Here is a 20,721-nt window from a genome sequence, read left to right as displayed (position 1 = left end):
ATGGAGTTTTCAACTTAAACACAGTATAATTCTTAACCTGGCCATTACCAGCCTCAGAGGGGGCCTTTTGGTTAGTTCTAATGACTGGGTAGTGTTATTGACATTTAGGCCTGGATCCTGAAAGGCTAGATGTTCTGTTTTTCAGGAGAGAGTCTCAACTTTGAAGAACTCTCCTGCTCCAAATGCCAGTAACACCTTGATGGAGAAATGCTGGGTCATTTGAGCACAGAAATGGGGAGAAATATAATTAACAAGAGTTTGTAATACATTTGATGGGTAATGGAGAGTCAAAGAGGAAGCCCTTGGTACTGGTGTGTCCACCCCAGCTGATGGTGGTGCTGTGACCTCAGGTAGGAACCTTAGATTAGAAGTTAGTTTGAGAAGAGTACAATTTTAGGTAAGTTGAGTTTGAGGAGTCTATGAAATAACAAGTAGGCAGTTGGAAATAAACTTCTGGAACTCAGTAGAAGGATTAAGAACAGATTTGTCTATAATAGTTGTCGAAGTTATAGGAGTGGCTTTGGTGTAGAGTGAGATGATGAATATATAAAAGAGAGACTTGCAGCATATAAGGGTAGTAGAGGAGGAGCAGGTTTAAATAACCGAGAAAGAGTAGCTAGAAAGAGTAAGAAAAAGCTGGTACTGTGGTGTCATGTAGGCCAAGGGAAAAGAGTTTTGAGGAAGAGTTGTCAATGTTAATTACTGTAATTATTTATTTATAATTGTCTCTCCATAACTAAATTGTGAGCCAAGCAGGGCTATATGTTCTATTAATCTTTGTATTCCCACTGTTCCTGGCATATGTTTTGAGTATCTGATTCACACCAAGTTAAAAATGGTTAAATGAATGACCATATCTCCACATATATATTGGATCTACTTTTTTCCTGTCTCTCACCTTTATATTGTGAATTTTTTGACTACAAAAATCTAATCTAAACTTTGTAAACACATATTTGGCACTATGTGCTATGTATGCACTCAGTAAATATTTGATGAATGATTCAGCAGTTTGCACTGGGTCTTAACCAGAGCATGCATAAATATGTGCTAGGGTTACCACAGATATTATCCACATACCTGGTTATCCTACTTTTCTGGAAGACATAATAAAAATATTCTGATGCAAGACCATGCATTATCAACTCATCTTTCTAGCATACATAGAATGTATCCTTTCTTTGAAATGCATGAAAGTCCATCTAGTTAGTATTGTCTTCATTTAGAAACTCAAAAATATTTTTTGATTCAATTTTGAAATTAAATGAAGAAAACCCTGGGATTAGTTTAATGGGTTATAATGAAAAAAAAAATGAGTTATCTTATATGTTGTGTAGCACCAGTGACTTATTTTATAAGCTGGAAACTAACTTGAAGTTAATTCACAAAGGGTAAAATGAAATAAATCCTTTTACTGATAATAATGCTTTATGAATTTTCAGAGCACATTATGCATAAATCATTTATTTGGGAAAGTTGAGTATCTACTATGTTCTAGGTGCTAGAGGAAGAAAGATGACAAGATTTAATACTTGTCCTCAAGGGAGTGGATCTAATGGGGAAACACATAGAGAAATAATCTATTGGGTTGGCCAAAAAGTACATTACATTTTTTCCGTACAATGGCTCCTGTAGTGCTCAGTTGTCTTTAACTTCATTTGAAACGATTTTGTTGGATTGTATTATGACAGCTGCCATACCAGAATGCATTTAAGAAAAAGATGCAACATTTTCAGTGTATTTGCTTTATTATTTCAAGAAAGGTAAAAATGCCACTGAAACACTAAAAAAATATTTGCACAGTGTATGAAGATGGTGCTATGACTGATCAAACGTGTCAAAAGTGGTTTGTGAAGTTTCTTGGTACTGTTGACATTTTGGCAGAATAATTCTTTGCTGTGGGGCTGTCTTGTGCATTGGAAGATGTTTAACAGCACCCTACTAGAATAGTGGGGGATATAGCCAACATATTCAAAATATCCAAATCAATAAAGCTGTTGGCAAAAATGAAAAATGTGTCTTTTATTTTAGGGAAAAATCTAAATGGACTTTTTGGCCAACCCAATATAATGTGTGATTAAATGCTATAGTAGAACTATTTACAAAAGGACTTGTAAGTACAAAGGAAAAGTTGATTAACTGCTTCAGGAAGTCAGAATAGAAAGGGTTTACTGAAGATGAATCCCAGTGGATAAAGACTAGTTTATCAAACTTGGAAAGGGGTTAGGACAGGAGGATCATAAATGAACTTAGGAAAGCTTGGAAGTATGTTTATACCTTCACTGGTGGTGAGAGGGAAGGGATTTTGTGGCTACTGATAAAGATATGTAGGGCTAGACTCTTACTGTTTTTTAATTGTAAAATATAAACAACAAAATTGACTATTTTAATCACTTTTAAGTTTACAGTTCAGTGATGTTAAGTACATTCACAATGCTATATAACTATCACTACTATCCATATTCAGAACTTTTTTATTATACCAAACAAAAATTCCATACCTATTAAGCAATAACTCACTCCCTTCCTTGGCCCCTGCTAAACCTCTATTTCTACTTTTTGTTTCTATGAACTCAAACTTGTCTATTCTAGATACTTTATATAAGTGGGATCATATCTGTTTGTCCTTTTGTGTCTGGCTTATTTCATTTAGCATAATGTTTTCAAGATTTCTCCATGTTTTAACATGTATCAGTACTTGCTCTTTATGGCTAACTAATATTCCATTGTATGGAATATATCACATTCTGTTTGTTCATTCATCTGTTGATGGACACTTGAGTTGTTTCCAACTTTTGGCAATTGTGAGTAATACTCCTTTGAATATTGAGATACAAGGAGCTATTTAAATCTCTATTTATTTCTTTTGGGTATGCACCTAGGAGTGGAATTGTTAGGTCACATAGTAATTCTATGTTTGAAACTATAGAACTGTGTTTCACATTGGCTGCACCATTTTACATTCCCACCAGCAATGCATGAGGGTTCCAGTTACTCCATATCCTTGTCAAACATACTTTATTTATTTTTTATTTTTTTAAATAACAAGCTTCTAAGTGGGTGTGAAGTTGTATCCCTCTGTGGTTTTGATTTGCATTTCTCTGACGACTAATGATGTTGAATATCTTTTCATCTGCCCACTGGTCATTTTTTTAATCTCCTTTGGAGAAATGTTTCTTCAGGATCTTTGCCCATCTTTGAATTGGGTTGCTTGTTTTTGTTGAGTTGTAGGAGTTCTTTACTTATTCTAGATAAAAACGCTTATCAGATATATGATTTGCAAATATTTTCTCCCAGCTATGGGTTGTCTTTTCATTCTGTTGATAGTGTCCTTTGATGACAAAAGTTTTTAATTTTGATGAAATCCAATTTTATATATTTTTTTTCATTTGTTGCCCATATTTTTGGTGTCATATTTAAGAAACCATTACCAATATAGACAAATTTTTATTTTGAAAAGATAATCATGGGCGTAGTATGAAGGATAATTGTGGAGAAAAGAAATTGAAGTCAAGATCAGTTAGGAAATATGTTACTACAGAAGTTTAGGTATGAACTACGAGCCTAAATTTAAAACAACCTTTTTAAATAATAATAATAACAACTTACATTTATAAGCACTTAACTATGTGCCAGGCACTGTTGGATTTGTTTATCTCAGATATAACCCTTTTAACAACACTGTGAGGCAGTTAATATTCTTATTTTACAGATGAGGAAATTGAAGCTTAAGAGAAGTTAAGCAGTATGCCAAGGTTTTAGAGCTAATAAGTCATGGATTCTGAATTCAGACCCAGGCAATTTAACCTTAGAGACTGTTCTTTTAAACATTATGCTGTTAGACCTTTACATAATTAGTCTTTTCTTACCAGCAACATTTTGTTCAGTTTTCATTACGTGATGTAAGTTTAAGAAAGATTCAGAGAAAAACACCTAAAATCATGGGAGGAAAGAGCAGTTACTAGAGAAACAACTAAAAAGACCTAGAAAAAAACTTGAAAGAGGATGTGACTAAAGAATACGGATAAAAAACTTTCCATACAAAGTAGTTTTGTGCTTATATGCATTCTACTTATACATGACCCATTCTTATAGTTTATAAGCTGCCCCAATGCTATATAGTATCCCTTGCCTTTGCTGGAGGAAAGGAGGCAACTGTTTTACATCTTAGTGGGAAAGTTTTTTTTTTACAGGTTGTACGTCATTAAATGGTGCCCCTTATCCAACCAAGAAACATTTACTTCTCAAATTTACTCCTGGAATACTTCCAGTTAGAGATTTATTTGAGCTAACTGCATACTGTACATATTTTCCAAAATGAAAATAGTCTGAAAGAATTTTCTTTAAATGGTGGTAAAAACACAGCATAAAATTTATTATCCTAACCATTTTTAATTGTACAGTATGTTAGCTGTAGGCATGTTATTATGTAAAGCTCTCCAGAACTTTTTCAGCTTGCAAAACTGAGACTCTATACCCATTGGACAAAAAGTCTCCTTTTCCCCTCTCCCCAGCCCCTGTGTGAAAACAATTATTTTTTGAGAAAGGATTTTAATATAGAAACCCTTATAGTAGCATAAAATAATTGCACATATAAGTATTCCCCTTTATTACCAGAACAAAAGTATATTAAATTGGAACCCTTAGAAAATCTAGAACATATACTCATTCTATATGCTGATAACTGAAGCAAGCTTTCTAGTAGAGGGAAAATTAGTATCAGAAGACTGAGGGGTGACTTTACCATCAAGTTTTTTATTTGATAGTAATGACTATGACCAGTGGAGTTAGCTTTCACAGGAAGTAAGCTCTAACCTTATTTTGGCCTTGAGTAGAATGATTTTTGTTGGAAAGTAAATTCCTCTGGTAGTCTATATTGAGAATAGCTTAAACACATTCCCTTAAATACACAGTAATCAGTCTTTTGCCCCCGCCACACCACCAAGTGTCCTTTTTAAGGTACCAGTGACTTTAATGTTGCTAAGTCCAGTTGTCAATACTCAGTCATCATCTTATCTCACCTATGAGCAGCATTTGACTTCCTCTTCCCTGAAACAAATTCTTCATTTTGGCTTTTGGGAAATGTAGCTTTCTTTCCTCCTACCTCCCTTGGCTATTCCTTCTTATTCTTTTTCTGGTTCATCCTCAAATGAGGCTTCAAGGCTTAGTCCTTGGACCTCTTCTTTACACTCAAGCCCTGCCACCTCTTTAAGTATCTACACACTGATGATTTCCAAATTTCTGTCTTTTGCTCAGGCTATTCTTTTGAATTCTAGGCTTGCCATCTAATTCCCTACTCATCATTTCCTCTTGGATGGCAAATATGGTTTTGGATTTAACCTGTCCAAAGCCAAATCCCTACCCCAAAACTTCTACTCACAGTCTTCCCCAACTCAGTGAATGGCAACTCCCTCCTTTCAATTCCTCAAGCTAGAAACTTTGTAGTCATTTTTGTCTCTTTCATTCTCATCGCCATATCCAATTTATCAGCAAAACCTGACTCAGCTTTAAAATATATCCAGAATCCCAACACTTCTCCCTATGCCCCCTCCCCCATTACTACCATCCTTGTCTAAATTACTACCATGTCTCACCTAGATTGTTGGTGATGATTTAATTGGCTTCCTTTCTTCTGTCCTTACTCCCACTTCAATCCATTTTCAACACAACATTGTGTTAAAATGTCAATTAGATCATGTTCCTTATCTATCCAAGATACTCTAGTGGCTTCCATCTCAATTACAGGTGCTATACCATTTTCTTCCCTCACAGTTATCTGATCTCATTTCTTACTGCCCTTATTGTTGCTTCTTGATTCACACCACACTAATCTCTTTGATGGTCTTTGAAACGTTAAGTCATTCTCCTGTGACAGGGTTTTTGCACTGGCTGGACACTCTTCCCCCAGTTAGCTGCATGGCAGTTCTTACTCCTACAACTCTTTGTTCAAATGACAACTTTTTTTTTAAAGGCTTTCTCCCTCTTCTCCATCTCTAATGTATTTTCTTCACAGCACTTGTCAGTTTTTAATATGTTGTATGACTTTTTATTGTATGCCCATGGTAGAGCAGGATTTTTTGTTTTTGTGATTTGCAATATCCCCAGTGCTTAGAGCAATGACTTGCACAAAATAGGTACTTAATAAATATATGCCAAATAAATTAACATAGGAGGAAATTAAAGGCACCTTCAAGATTTAAAACAAGATTTGGCAACAGTGGTGGGTAGTCTTGGCATGAGGTCACTAGGACATGACAAATTAGAGGAGACCTGGAAGTGGAGGATGTAACTGGAGCCTAATAGCATAAAAAACTGGGAGCATGTTGAAAGGATGTAGACAGTGAACACAATGAAATTTTTATCTATAAAAATGAACGTAACTCCTATAGAAACAATTTAAGTTTTGGTTCTTATTTTAAGGATTCAGTGTAATTTTTAGTAGTAAAAAGGAAAGGGAAGGACACACTGTTTGCTGACAATGCAAGAACATAGTGAAGAGTAGCTTAATTATTAGAGATGGTTAAAACTACCTTAACTATGTCAAGGAGACCATTTCTGATAACTGGGTAGAGAAAATGGTGCCTACCTTACGGAAGACGTTAAGTGCTGGGTAGAAGCGTTTTAGGTTCTACACTATGATAAATAGTATTCAATCACAAGATCTTGACTAGAGGAAAGTTTTTGCAAAGATGTTTCTCACTACTGTTTGGAAATTTCCTCATGTTGAGTGCCTGCAGTGTGCCAGAACATTACAGGGGTGAGCAAACAAATAAGATCTCTGCTCGTGTGGAGCTTTGATATGCTAGTGCAGCTAGGCCAGAATAGTCCATGTAGAGCAAGGTGGTAGCCATGAACCTAGAAAGAGGTAAGAGTCAGATATGAAAGAAATTGAAAAGGAAGAGTTGGCAGGACTTGGTGATGGCTAGTATGGAGTGTAAATGCATGTAGTCATAGGCACTGATGGGCTGGTGAATAGGATGAGGAGAAGAGGCAGAATCAAAAGGTAGGTAGGTGGTGGCACTGAAAGTAATGAGGAAGTTGAGAAGGGCTGCTAATTTGTGGAGAACCTATTTTGATTTTTTTTTTTTATTATTTCAAGTTTCAGGGATTTGTGATAGGTGCAAGTGGAAAATGCTTTAAGGACTGGATATTGCAGATAGGGAGGAAACTCTTGCTCCTGTACTTTCCAGGTCTGTCTTGCTTTTCATACCCACTTTGCATTGTCTCCTTCCCTTTCATAGCCCATCATCTGCACCCTCTTACTTGGCTTTAAAATTTATCACTCACTCAACATACTCTTTGTGGGTCAACAGGAGGAACTCCTCTGTGTCTTCCTCATTCTGGGACTCAGGCCTACTGAGAAGCCACTGTCTGAAACATTGGTTGCTGTTGTAGAATATGAGTGACAAACTGTGCTCCTCCTAATTGCTTATGCTTGGAAAGGGTTCGTTTCATTGCTCCTCCCTCAACCCAAATTCAAAGGAATGGGCAGGAGCAATCCTACGAAGTGCCTGGGATGAGAATTATTATAGGAATATTTGCCGACACTAATGACTGCCAAAGTCCTTGAGTATTAATTTATTGTAACATAAACCTGAATATCGGATTTCAAGTCCTTGAAATTTAAAGTTTATGAACTTCAAACTTAAATATTTGTGGGAGAATAGATCAAAAAAGAGATTAGAACTACTGAACAAACTCTACTTTTTCATCTTCATGAGAACTGCTGATCATTTCCTACTTTCTAGCAGCCCTGTTCATTCTTTGCTTTCCTCATTTGAGCTAAGATTCCATGTTCTTTTGTTTCAATTTAGTTTCTTACCATCATTCTCTCTTTACTTGTCTATGTCAAGCACAGCTGCAGAAAATTGTATAACCAGATTAGTACTTGTAGAAATTTATAATCAGCTACTTGAACTGGCTTTTCAACAGCACCTTACAAATTACATTGCTCTATTCCACACACCCACTCCAACAGCTTTCAAACTTTTTACCCTCCTCATACTTCCCCTAACCTCTTCACCCCCATTTAAACTCCTTTTCTTCTTCCTCCAGCCCAGCAAGTGATCTTTCTTATGCTTGTCCAAGAATTGCACAGGAGCTGATAAAACTTTCACTACCAAATCTATAGGCACACCCACATCTCTAGTCATGTACCTTTCCTTGTTCTCCAGGACCAGTTTCTCCATCTGTTCTTGGTATCCAATCTTCTCCACCTTCTCAAAGACCTTGTACTGTTATTATTGCACTTTTCCTCTTATTTCAGGCCACCTTATACTTTCTCCTCAGCACACAAAAAATACTTAATCTTCCCCTTCCCCGTCAAATTTCTTGAAAAGAAAATTGTCTTTGTTCACATCTACATTTTCTCTTCCTACTTCTCAGCATATTTTCATCCAGTACTGTGTGCTCTTGGCTCCCATGACACCAAGACTCTCCTGTTTTTCTTCTATCTCTCAATTCTATGTACTTAGTCTCCTTTGCTGGCTCCACCTCTATTTGTTAAGTGTTATAATTCATAGTTTTCTGTCTGAGATCCTCGTCTTCCCTCCTTCTGTTCTCTCCCTAAGTAATATTCACTCAGAAACCTTCAGCTATGCTGATGACTTCAAAATGTGTACCCTTTACCCAGACCTCTCTCCTGTTTCTTGTACTGTGCTGTATTTCTAGGCCTCCTACATAGTATCTTTCACTTAATATGTGTTCACTAAATGTTTTCTTGTGACAAAATGAATGAATGAACCAACTTGTAGTGATTATTCAGACCAAGACTAAATAGTTTGTATCCTTATACCTAGCATATAGTGAATATTCAATAAATGCTTTATAAATGACTGACTGAAGAAAAATGAATGAGTGAATAAAAAGCTTCATGGTGATTCATTATAGCCACCAAAGACCAAAATTCTTTAGAAATGTAATAGTATAGCTTCAACTAAAGCTTGCTTCAGGAGAGACTGGTACTTTAACAGATCGATGAAACTTGTGTCTTTGGAATGTTGACTGAATAATATGTGTGCAATGAAAGAGTAGTTAAGAAAATAAGGTTAATCACCTACCTGATCTACTGTATGCACAGTGGTCATGAACACATACTCTGGTCTGGGACTGTTTGACAGAATATACAGAATCTACTGTAGGCATGTGATAGAAGACACAGTTTCCTCATCGGCAAAATGGACAGCCTACCTCACAGGGTGGTTGTGAGAGTTAAATACAATAATACTTGTAAAATACTTAGCAGAAGACCTGGCACAAAAATAAGCATTTAATACCCATTAGTTATTTTCATGATATTCCATTTTATCCTGCTGGTATAGTGCCAGCCAAAGACATACTTTAGATGAGTAATCTCTAAGCCTGGCTGCTTATTAGAATTACTTGAATTAAAAAAAAAAAAAAGATTCCTGAGCCCATTCCCAGACTACTGAATCACACTGGAGTGGGGAAGGAGAGGCAAGAATTATATTTCTTAAAACTCCCCAGGTAATTCTGAGCATCAGTCAGGTTTGACAGTCATGTTACAGAAGATAAAATTGTCCCTAGAAATCATCTGAGCATGAGATATAATCAGGAAAAATGCATCTATCTCATATGGAGGTAAAAGAGCCAGAAATGACATCTGTAAAAAGCCAATTATATATAACCTTTGGGATCCATGATCATCATTGTGCTGATTGCCCAAGAGCAGGTCATAATGAAAGTGAAGCATGCACAGTCGAGCTATTTTCAAGGTCCCAGAATGAAAAGAGGAGAGCAACTGAGCTGGTAACAGCTGCCAAAATTAATGCAGAGCAGCCATGTGGGATGGGGAAAACATTAAAAGAGGTTCAGAAAGAGGTGGTAGAAATATAAAGAATAGGTTCTAGGTAATGGAGAAAGAAAGATTAGAGGAAAATAAATGAAGTGGCTGTGGATGAGCAAGAAGTGCTATAGGAAAATATCATGAGAAGGTAATTTTTACTGAGAGAGAGAGAGATGAACATGTGCCCAGAGGAGAGAAAAAAGAAGAGGTCTCAAGAAGGAGAGTAAACACGTTTTAGGAGATTAACATGGAAAATGCCAAAGAGAGCTTAGATAATCAGCTATAATAGATAGATTCCAAATCCTAGAAAAATAAGTGTTACAGAAGGAGAGATGTAAAGCCTAAGGCAATGAAATTGATCACTAAGGGAAAGTAAATGAGAGTTCAGAAGTCTTTAAGGGTAATTAGAATTATACAAATATAGATAAAGTACAACCTAAGGTAGGACAGTGTGTAGTACAAAGAATATGGAACATAAAATCTAGGGAGTCATTCAGCAAACATCTATTGAGTGTTTGTTGGTGTCAGGCAGTATGCCAAAGGATGGACACACAGGGATGAATGAGAGACACAATTGCTATTCTCATGGAATTCTCATTTCTGATAAACATTACGAATGGAAAAAGAAAGGGGACAGTCTTACTGAAAATAAGTCTTATTGAAAATAAGACTGCATGTGCCCTGACCAGGTGGCTCAGTTGGTTGGCATGTTGGCCTATGCACCAAAAGGTTACTCATTTGATTCCAGTCATGGCACGTACCTAGGTTGTGGGTTTGACCCCCAGTTGAGCATGTATAGGAGGCAACCAATCAATGTTTCTATCTCACATAGATGTTTCTCCCTCTCTCCCTCCCTCCATCCTTCCCTCCCTCTCTCCCCCTTTCTCTTTCTCTAAAATCAGGAAATATATCCTCAGTTGAGGATTAAAAAGAAAATAAGACTGCATGTGAGAAAAGAATGTTTTATTTTTGAAAAGACTGAATATGAGGCTTCTCCCAGTAGACTCTGGGACCAGGCAAAGCATTTTGAGTACTGTGGGTTTTTAGAGGATATATTGGGTTGGCCAAAATGTCCATTTGGCTTTTTCCATAAAATAAAAGATATGCTTTTCATTTTCACCAATAATTTTATTGATTTGGATATTTTGAGTATGTTGGCTGTCTCCTGCTATTGGCTTTTAATGGGTAGAGGCTAGGGGTGCTGCTAAACATCTTCCAATGCATAAGACATCCCCACAGCAAAGAATTATTTGGCCAAAATGTCAAACTACTTTTGACATGTTTGATCAGTCACAGCACCTTCTCCATATACTGCACAAATCTTTTTTTTGTGTTTCAGTTGCACTTTTACCTTTCTTGAAATAATAAACCATACTATGCTATCAGCTGATTTCTCAAAAGAAACCTTGCAGGCAAGAAGGGGCTGTAAAAAGTATTCAAAGTCATGAAAGACAAGGACCTACATCCAAGATTACTCTACCCAGCAAAGCTATCATTTAGAATGGAAGGACAGATCAAGTGCTTCTCAGATAAGGTCAAGTTAAAGGAGTTCATCATCACCAAGCCCCTATGAACAGTAAAATGACAGCAAACTGGCAACTATCAACAACTGAACCTAAAAAAAAAACAAAAAACAAAAGCAAACTAAGCAAACAACTAGAACAGGAACAGAATTATAAAAATGGAGATCAGAGGGAAGGGTGATGGGGGAGAATGAGGGGAAAGGTACAGGGAATAAGCAACATAAATAGTAGGTACAAAATAGGCAGGGGCAGGTTAAGAATAGTATAGGAAATGAAGAAGCCAAAGAACTTACATGTATGACCCATGGACATGAACTAAAGGTGGGTAGGGAGAATGCTGGTGGGAGGGGTGGTGCAGGGTGGAGGGGAATAAAGGGGAGGAAAAAAAGGAGACAACTGTAATAGCATAATCAATAAGATACATATATAAAAAAAGCATAATATGCTGAATATGTTGCATTATCTTCTTCCATATTCAATACTAAAATGGCTGCACAAAAATCACCAGTTTTGGTAAAATTTTTTTAATGCACACTGATATGACAGCTGTCAAATACAGTCTCACAGAATTGTTTCCAATAAAGTTAAAGACAACTAAGCACTTACTAGAGCCATTGAATGGAAAAAATGTAACAGACTTTTTGGCCAATCCAGTATTAGAAACTAAGCTGAAGATTCTAACCACAGATGTAAATTAGGCAAGATGGGGCTGTTTGGGAATGTGTCTGTCTGTCTGTCTGTATGCTCATCTGTTGTCTGTCTGCTCATCTGTCTATCCATCCACATCTATCCCTCATCCTAAAGGAAATTTGAAAGAGAAAATTAAAAATTACATGACATCTTTCTTGCATGTTGTAAATAAGGATATTTTGGGAAAAGTGTGAAAGTAACCAAAAGGGGACCTGTGAAACCAAACCATGATAATCCTTTTATAAAATAAGGATTAAATAATACTTCCTAGAATTTATGTACTGTTACCTGTCTGGAATATACTTAGGAAAAAAAAGGAAAGAAAATGTTCCTATAGCATTGTCAGTTCAGCAGAGAGTATATGTGGCAAAGTGAAATATCTTTTTTTCCAAACATGGAGTGGTAAGAACTCTGATTTGTTAGTAACTAGGAAGTTTTGGCAGAGTCATTTAGAAAATAAGCACATTTCTTTTAGAACACAAGGAAATTATAACTATGAGAAGAAATAATCAGAAGGGAAGCCAAGCTTCCTTTTGAAGGTGACAAGATAGTAAAAGTATTAAAAGAATTGAAGGCCCTAAGAGAAAAAGGTTAAAGCCAAAGATCTTCAAGAACTAAAGAGACTTATCTATATTTAGAAATGATTAATGCAAAGAAATAAAACATAAACTTGAAGAAATTGGAGCAAATGTTAAAAATAAGAAACCAAGTGGAAGAAGTCTTTATAAACAGATTCAAGATGGTAGAACACATAAGAGTAAAGCCAAAATTAAGTTATTGTTTTACATACAAGGAAGTGTCAAGCTAAGTAAAAACACATTCAGATTTCCATAAAAGGACAACATCAAATGTTAGAAGAATTCTTTATCAAACCATTTTAGGAGCTAGATAAGATTTTGGAGGTGAGGTATACATGTGGAGGGAAAAGGGATCAGATGCCTATAATATTGCAGTGTCAAAAAGATGTTCAGATAATTTAGTGGCAGACATCTAGATTCTAAAAGTGAGCAATGTAATAAAATTACTGTAGCTGAAAGAGAACTTCTGGGTTTAATGATCTGCCAGTTGGGCTCTGTGACATCTTCAAGCAAATCTTTGGCACCTCTGTTCAAAGGCACACATGGAAGGTCAGGTAACTAGTACAATGAAACTAGTGTTAATAGGATGAGAGAGAAATTGGGAACTGGTACCTACTGATAACACTAAATACTGAATATAAAGTTTTTTCTGAGAATCCTGTTGGAAAGATTGACAGGAATAAAAGAGAACATGAGGTGCCAAGAGAACAATATGCTATAAAGGGTTCTGAGAAGCTAACTGAAAAATCTTTCTATGGCAAAGGAAAGGGAATAAATTCACTATGCTTGGATTAAGAAAAGGCTTTTACTGAAACATGCTATTTTTTTTAATACCCTGTAAAATATATTGTTTCAGACCACCTTTTGAAATGTGAGTACTTCATCTATGAGCCATGGGGATCAGTGTCTCCATTCTCAATAAAGAAGATTGAAGAGAAAATTAAAGTGATAAGAATAAAACAGTTCTGCCCATATGACCTTTTTTTATTTTTGTAGTCCGTAGATTGAATTTTCCTTCCTCCATTAAAAGAATTTTTAAGTGTGTGAGGATATAAAAGAGACAGACCAGGAAAGCTGAGGCCACTCATAGCTTTGTGTTCAAGAATAGTATTTCTCTAGCAATTTCAAAAGCAAGTTTAAAATAAAGAGTACAGAAAGAAAAAAAAAGTACAAGGAAGCTGTAATAGCATCACAAAAATGGATAAAAAAAACAAAGTAATACAAATTTGTTGAGAACAAGTATAAAGTATGGTTGTGTTCATAGGAGGGACAAAAATGAAAAAAAATTGGATCATGAAAATAAAGGAAATGGGAAGATAGGCCAATTAGAAGTTATTCGAGAGCATGCTTAGTGATCAACTGATCTTATAGCTGTTGGTGTTAGTTTTTCCTTCTGCCTCTGCAGCTTTGCATCAGTGATCTCATTGCCTTGGTTTTAATTGCCATTTTTATGCTAATGATTCTTAAATTAATGCCTGAGCTCCAGACCCACTTATCTACCTGCCTACTAAAGATCTTTTTTGGGGTATGTCACAAGTGCCTCAAATTCAACAGGTCCAAATTTGGAAAAATCATCTCCATACTTCTCCCCACTCGAAATCTGTTTCTCCTGTGTTTCTCTTTTATGGACTATTGTAATCTTACTCATCTAGTTCCCCTGTTTTAGAAGTGTAAATATACTCCTTGATGTCTCTTCTTTTATTCCTATATCTGATCAATCAGCACGGCTATTCATTCTTCCCCTTTGATAGCTCTCACATATGAGGTCTGTCCGGAAAAGGTCCAGCCATTGTTAATGTAATGAGAACATTTTGCATGACATCAATGTAACCTGGCAGCCAAGGAGACTGGACTGGAATGCACATGTGTGAACAATGACGACTTCACTGTGCTAGTCAGTGAGGGCAGTAGACGCCATTGAGCGAGCAAATGTGTTGTGTAGCTGTCACATTCAAAATGACTGAGCGAATAGAGCAACGAATCTACATCAAATTTTGCGTTAAGTTTGAACATTCCTCCACAGAAACTATTCGGATGATTCAGAAGGCTTTCTGGGATGCTGCAATGAGTGCTGAGCAAATAAAAGTGTGACATAAACCAAAGATGGTCAAGAATCTGTTGAAAGTGATCCATGTTCATGAAGGCCTGCAACAAGCAGAACATCTGAGAATGTTGAACATGTACAGTCTGCAATCAACCAATATTCGTGACTGACAGTGTGAGAACTAGAAGCTGATCTGGGGATTCCAAAAACTACTGTGTCTGAGACACAGGATCTTGACATGAAACATTGTCCTATGTACAATGTTTTTTGTATCCTGTTCAATAAATGTCTATTTTGCATATTACATGGCTGAACACTTTCTGGACAGACCGCACATATATTTCTCTCTCTGTTGTAATTCTGTTAATTTAGACCAGGGGTTGGCAAACTTTCTATAAGGATCCACATAGTAAATACTTCAGGCTTTGTAGTACATATGGTGTTTGTCACAATCACTGTAGGTACAAAGCAGCCATAGACAATATGTAAGTGTATGGGTGTGTCCCATCAGACTTTATAGACACTGAAATTTGAATTTCATATAATTCATGAAATATTATTTTTCTTTTGATTATTTTTACCTTATAACTATTTAAAAATGTAAAAACCCTTATGGAGGATCACTTCATAAGTTATATAAATGTCTAATCACTCTATTTCACACCTGAAACTAATGTAATATTGAATGTCGTCTGCAATTGGAAAATTTAAAAAAATTTTTTTAATGTAAAACCATCCTTAGCTAGCCAACCTTACAAAAACAGGCAGGAAGCCAGATTTGGCTTATAGGCCATAGTTCGCCCACCCCTGGCTTAGACCAACATTTTTTCTCATCTGAAATACAACAGTAGTCTCTTACTCTCCTAGAATACAGTGATCAGAGCAATGAGTCCTATGTAATAACTGTTATTCTATGGAAGCTTGATAAGCATTAATTACTTTTGATTCGACATTAACTAATTCAAACAATTCTATTTAAATGTAGAGTTTGTAAGAGGTCTCTTCTGATTACATTTTGGGGAAAAAAACATAACCGTTAAGCAATATTCAACAGAAACTAAAACTTTTGAAAGTTGTTATATTATATATTAAGTAAAATGAATATTCTTGTGCAAATTTAAAATGAATATCACAAAGTCAGAATTTATCTCTAATTCTTTTTGGAAAGAGGTGTTGCGTATATTGATACTATGAGGATTTTTTGCATTTATGATCAAGGTCAAAGTGAATGTGAGGAAAAACGTAAGTATGAGCAGAATTATATATTCTATACTAAAATAATAACTTAATTTTTTTCAGGTTAAACTACAGACCAACATATCATATCAGATGGCAGACATTCATCATTTAAAGGGTAAGAAATTGAATTAAGATTAAAGATAAAGTCACTAACTGTTTAAAATCCTTAAGAATTAAGAGTAGTGAAACAGCTAACTGAAATAATGTTTTTTAACAAAGCTCTTCTGATGGCAAAACATTTACCTTTTTGCTTTAAGATATATAATAAATTTAAATATTGTTTTAAATATAATAAATACAAGTTAAAATTTGAGGCCAACATTTTAGTCTTGTGCTGTAGACAGAGTTCATGCAATGAAATGTTTTAAAAGAATCCACAAAGAATAAAATAATAATAATAATAATAATAAAGAATCCTCATAGAAAATTGAACTGTAGTTTCAGAGATCACTTAATTTCCAGGGAAAAGAAAGGGGGCGATCCCTCTGTACTGTGTCCAGTCTGCTAAAATAATCCATTCTGGTTTAGAGATGCTTTGCACAGGTCCTCCAAGCTTATAATGTTTTAGATACCCTAGGGAACAGAAGGGAACCTGGGAAGGCACATATTTTTTCATTTAGATGAAGTGATAGGAGATGACTAAAGCTTTTACTGGAAATAATACATAAGGAAAACAAGCTCTATGCTTTGTTTGCATTACTGCACACCATCACTGACCTATGGAATTTGGGATCTGAGGACCACCCTTCTTCCCCTTTACACCCTTTGGTTACAACACTGTGTATTTTAAAAGTTTGCATGCAGTGACTTTAAATTTATATGTATGGGTAATACATGCTCTCTAATTTCATAAATACATCTTTATTCTATAACCATTTTGAACCTCTTTAGATAGAGTTAGATAATACATTTTTATCATCCTCTTGGAGAAGCCAGCCCTAGCTGGTTTTGTAATTTATTAAAGTTTTGCTTTTATCTAGCAAAATCATTGGAAAGTGTTATTTGTGTGTTGTATCCAAAAATAGGAATTACTATTTTTTTACTATCTGTGATTTAAAACAGCTTTGATTTTCAATTAGAAATTTGCTTCCTGAGTGTCCACATTAATTTTTGTTGCATTTCTGTCCATGTTCTGCTCTTTTTGACTCACAGGAGTGCATTAAGGTGACACAGAAAATGCCACACTGTCAATGCTGCTTCCAGATTGCAGTTTTTACAAATGATTCTGCTTGTCATCATAGTATATTCTTGTTGCATTTTAGTAGGTCAGTTGAATAAGAAATCTTGTGGCTTCTGCTAGTGTATGTAAAAAAAAAAAAAATGACAGTCTATGTTACTGAGTAAATATCTTTATTGTACCATATGTGTTGAAGTAGATCTTGAGATGTTTTGAAATTTTATATGATACTCAGCAGAGAAAAAGGTTTGGTTTGAACTCATAACTGTACAACTTTTGGTTTTGGATTAGTGCAGTTTTAAGACTGAATTTTATTAATGTGACTTTTGCACACTGTCAACTATTTCTACTGAAACAAAGTTCTTGATAAGTTGACTATAAAACCTAGACTTGACTATTTTCATTGAAATTAATACTAGATATAATGGAGATAAAACATACTAAAACCCTTAGAAATCTGTATAATAGTTAATATTTTCATGGAAATAAAAGGCATAAGAGTTGATTTTTAATTCCTGATACAGTAAATTAATATTGTGGTACATACTGATTTGTTTTGAATAGCTCACCTTATTTTTATGCTTATTACTAAAGGAAAATTTGAAATAAAAATTTCTAGAAGTAAATACTTCTTTGCTTGAAAAAAGGGTCCTAGGTCACCCCTTTCTTAACTATATCCCAAATCTTTTGAAGTTAAATTGAGGGAGTATGGCCATGTTTTTCTATAACATCCCCTGGTGTTACTGTCTGAGATAGAACATCCTGCACAATCAACCACGGACCTAATCCCCTGTTACGTTACACACTGTGGGAACCCTGCTGTGGTGACCTGGAGCAGCCACATTGTACACAGTGTCTTTGGGGGAAAACGTGATGTGACAATCAGTTGAAAGTAAAATTGTTATATAGGAAAATTTTGTCTTTAGGTTTGCTTTCTGTTCTGTTTATTTTCCCTTTTCAAGCCTTTGTTTTGACCACTCAAACACTAAATGAGTTCTCTGCTTTATAATCTTTCACCTGTGTTCAAACAGGAAAGAATTTGTTATTGTACAGGGACTGGAACTCAGTGATGTTTTATTTTTCTTTGTCAGTTGTATTTTAAGCCTTTTATCTCCATTTAGAAATGAAAACTTTATTTTCTGATAAAGGAATTTTAGATATTGTTAGAAGCTTTGTGGAGAGGCAGAGAAACCATCTTAAATCTTGAAATCATACTATATCTTGAAATCATGCTATAGAGAGAGAGAGAGAGAGATCAATATAGATATCTATATAAAATATATCTATATATTTAAATTGCATTAACTTTTTACTTCTAGAACCTTTCCTGCCTGAGCACAGGTTCTCTGAACTGTCTAACTCTGTAAGCTACAAGGCTTTTTGTTACTGCTTCCTGCTGGGTCTCAGTGTCTCTGTAGATGCAGCATCCATAGGGGATGCCAGAATTTCTGCTACCTCTAGCCCTCTATATTTTAAGAGATAGGGCCAGGGATAAGATAGCAAGCGGAATGTGTTCAGGGATACTTGGCCTCAGGATTTGTTACTTTTATCTGAAATGGGGGTAACGGGTGAAAAACTGGGGAGTTTAACCATGTTTACATATTGGAGAATTAATAAGAGTAAGAAGAGAAATTTAAAATGTGGCTTGACTGAACTCATAAAAACAGGGACTAGAATAGTGGTTTCCAGGGGTTGGGGAGTGGGGTCAGTAGGAGGAATGAGGGGATATTGGTTAAAGTGTACAAGCTCTTAGTTATGAGGTAAGTTTTGGTAATCTAACATACAGTATGGTGATTATAGTTAACAGTACATTTTTATATAGATGAAAGTTGCTAAGAGAGTAGATCTTAAATGTTTTCACCACAAAAAAGAAATGGTCATTTTATGAGATGATGGAGGTGTTAGCTAATGCTACAGTAGTAATCATTTCACAGCAAGTGAAGAAAATCAACATGTTTATACCTTAAACTTATATAGTGTTATATCTCAATGAAAAAATATTTTTAAATAAACAAAAAATGTGTCTTGAATATGTTAACATATTGATTAAATACAAGCATTTTATGTGCTTGCATTACTATATTACCTGATGTTATATTATACAATAGCTATTATTATGCATATTGTTAAATTTTCTTATATACCTCAGCTAATACTCATGTGACTTCAAAAGTTTTATTTGTTGTCATTGCCACAGTTGGGATTTCACAATAAAATCTAGAAAGAGGAAAAGAAATTGCTCAGATTTCCAACACTAAACATAATCGCTAGTATTACTTTGATATATTTTTTACATTATATTTTATGTATTATTATTTTTTTTCATAGAATAACATTTTATTCATGGTTTCATTTTTTAAGTTATGTATTTATTTATTTGGAATTTTTAAAAAAAATTTAAGTCATGCTTATTCTATTACAGTTGTCTCAGTTTTTCCCCCTTTACTCCCCTTTACTCCCCCATCCCACCCCAACCTCTACTCCCACAGTCAATTCCCACTCTGTTGTCCATGTCCAAGAGTCATTCATACATGCTCTTTGTCTAGTCCCTTCCCCTTCTTTCCACGATTGTCCTCTGTCCCCATCCCCTCTGGTCACCTTCAGTCTGCTCCATGTTTCCGTGCCTGTGGTTTATTTTGTTCGTTAGTTTATTCTGTTGAATAGATTCCACTTATAGGTGAGATCATATGGTATTTGTCTTTCACCAACTGGTTTATTTCACTTAACATAATATTCTCCAGTTCCATCCATGTTGTAGCAAAAGATGGGAGTTCCATCTCTCTCTTTCTTTCTTTCATTCTTTCTTAAATGCAGATTGATTTTATTTATTTTTTCAAATGTCAAAGTCAATTATGAAATATTAAAAAATTGAAAACCATTATAAAGTCTCAGCAATTAAACCAACACGACACCAGCACAGAAATAATCAAGTAGATCAATGAAATATAACGAGCATTCTAGGAAAAAATGTGTATATCTAACAATATAATATATAATTAAATTGATATTTCAAATCAATGGGGAAGATAAGGCCTATTGACCTAATAAGGTGCATGGACCACTATTACTTGAAATAAAACAAATATAGAGACCTATGTCACTCATTATACAAGAAATATTCAGGTGAGTTACAAATCAATATGTAGAATCTGAGTTTTAGGAGAAAATACAAACTAATATTTTTATTACCTTGAAGTAAAATAGTCAAACCCAGAAGCTAATAAGTAAAATATTGACAATATCACTATATTAAACATTTAAGACTATGTAATAATACACTTATAAAAAAAGTTAAAGGACAAGGAATAGAATAGGAAAGTATTCGCCACACATTGAAAAAAGGGTTAATAGTTGGTTTTTTTTGTTTCTCTTTTTAGGGGAAAAAATTCTACAAACCTTTAATCAATAAATGGATTAAGAATACCAGAAAGTCATTTAAAGCTTTTAAAAAAAAAATAATAGAAATAGCCAAGAGATATACAAAAACAGGTTTAGTTTCAACAAATAATAACGGAACAATTAAAATCATATGTTTATATATTTACTACATAATATATTTAATATATTATATACCTATATATTTAATATGTATATTGTAATATGTAATATGTGTATATTTAATATATATTTATGTAATAATATATTAAATATATAATATGCTATAG

The 20,721-nt window shown here is 34.8% G+C and overlaps 1 protein-coding gene across 2 annotated transcripts in view; it reads left to right on the top strand.

Annotated features, from left to right (window-relative positions):
• Nucleotides 1-20,721, top strand: part of GOLM2 (golgi membrane protein 2) — a 104,212-nt gene that overhangs the window by 16,979 nt on the left and 66,512 nt on the right. For both annotated transcript variants that reach the window (XM_054565478.1, XM_054565477.1), the window contains exon 2: nucleotides 15,940-15,994. In XM_054565478.1, the coding sequence (XP_054421453.1) occupies nucleotides 15,940-15,994 (55 nt within the window). The remainder of the gene's footprint in view (nucleotides 1-15,939; nucleotides 15,995-20,721) is intronic.

Source organism: Pteronotus mesoamericanus, unplaced genomic scaffold, assembly GCF_021234165.1.
Source record: "Pteronotus mesoamericanus isolate MK-2021 breed Mesoamerican mustached bat unplaced genomic scaffold, CSHL_Meso_final contig_164, whole genome shotgun sequence".
In the NCBI taxonomy this organism is placed as follows: domain Eukaryota; kingdom Metazoa; phylum Chordata; class Mammalia; order Chiroptera; family Mormoopidae; genus Pteronotus; species Pteronotus mesoamericanus.
This window is presented reverse-complemented; position numbering and strand designations above follow the sequence as displayed.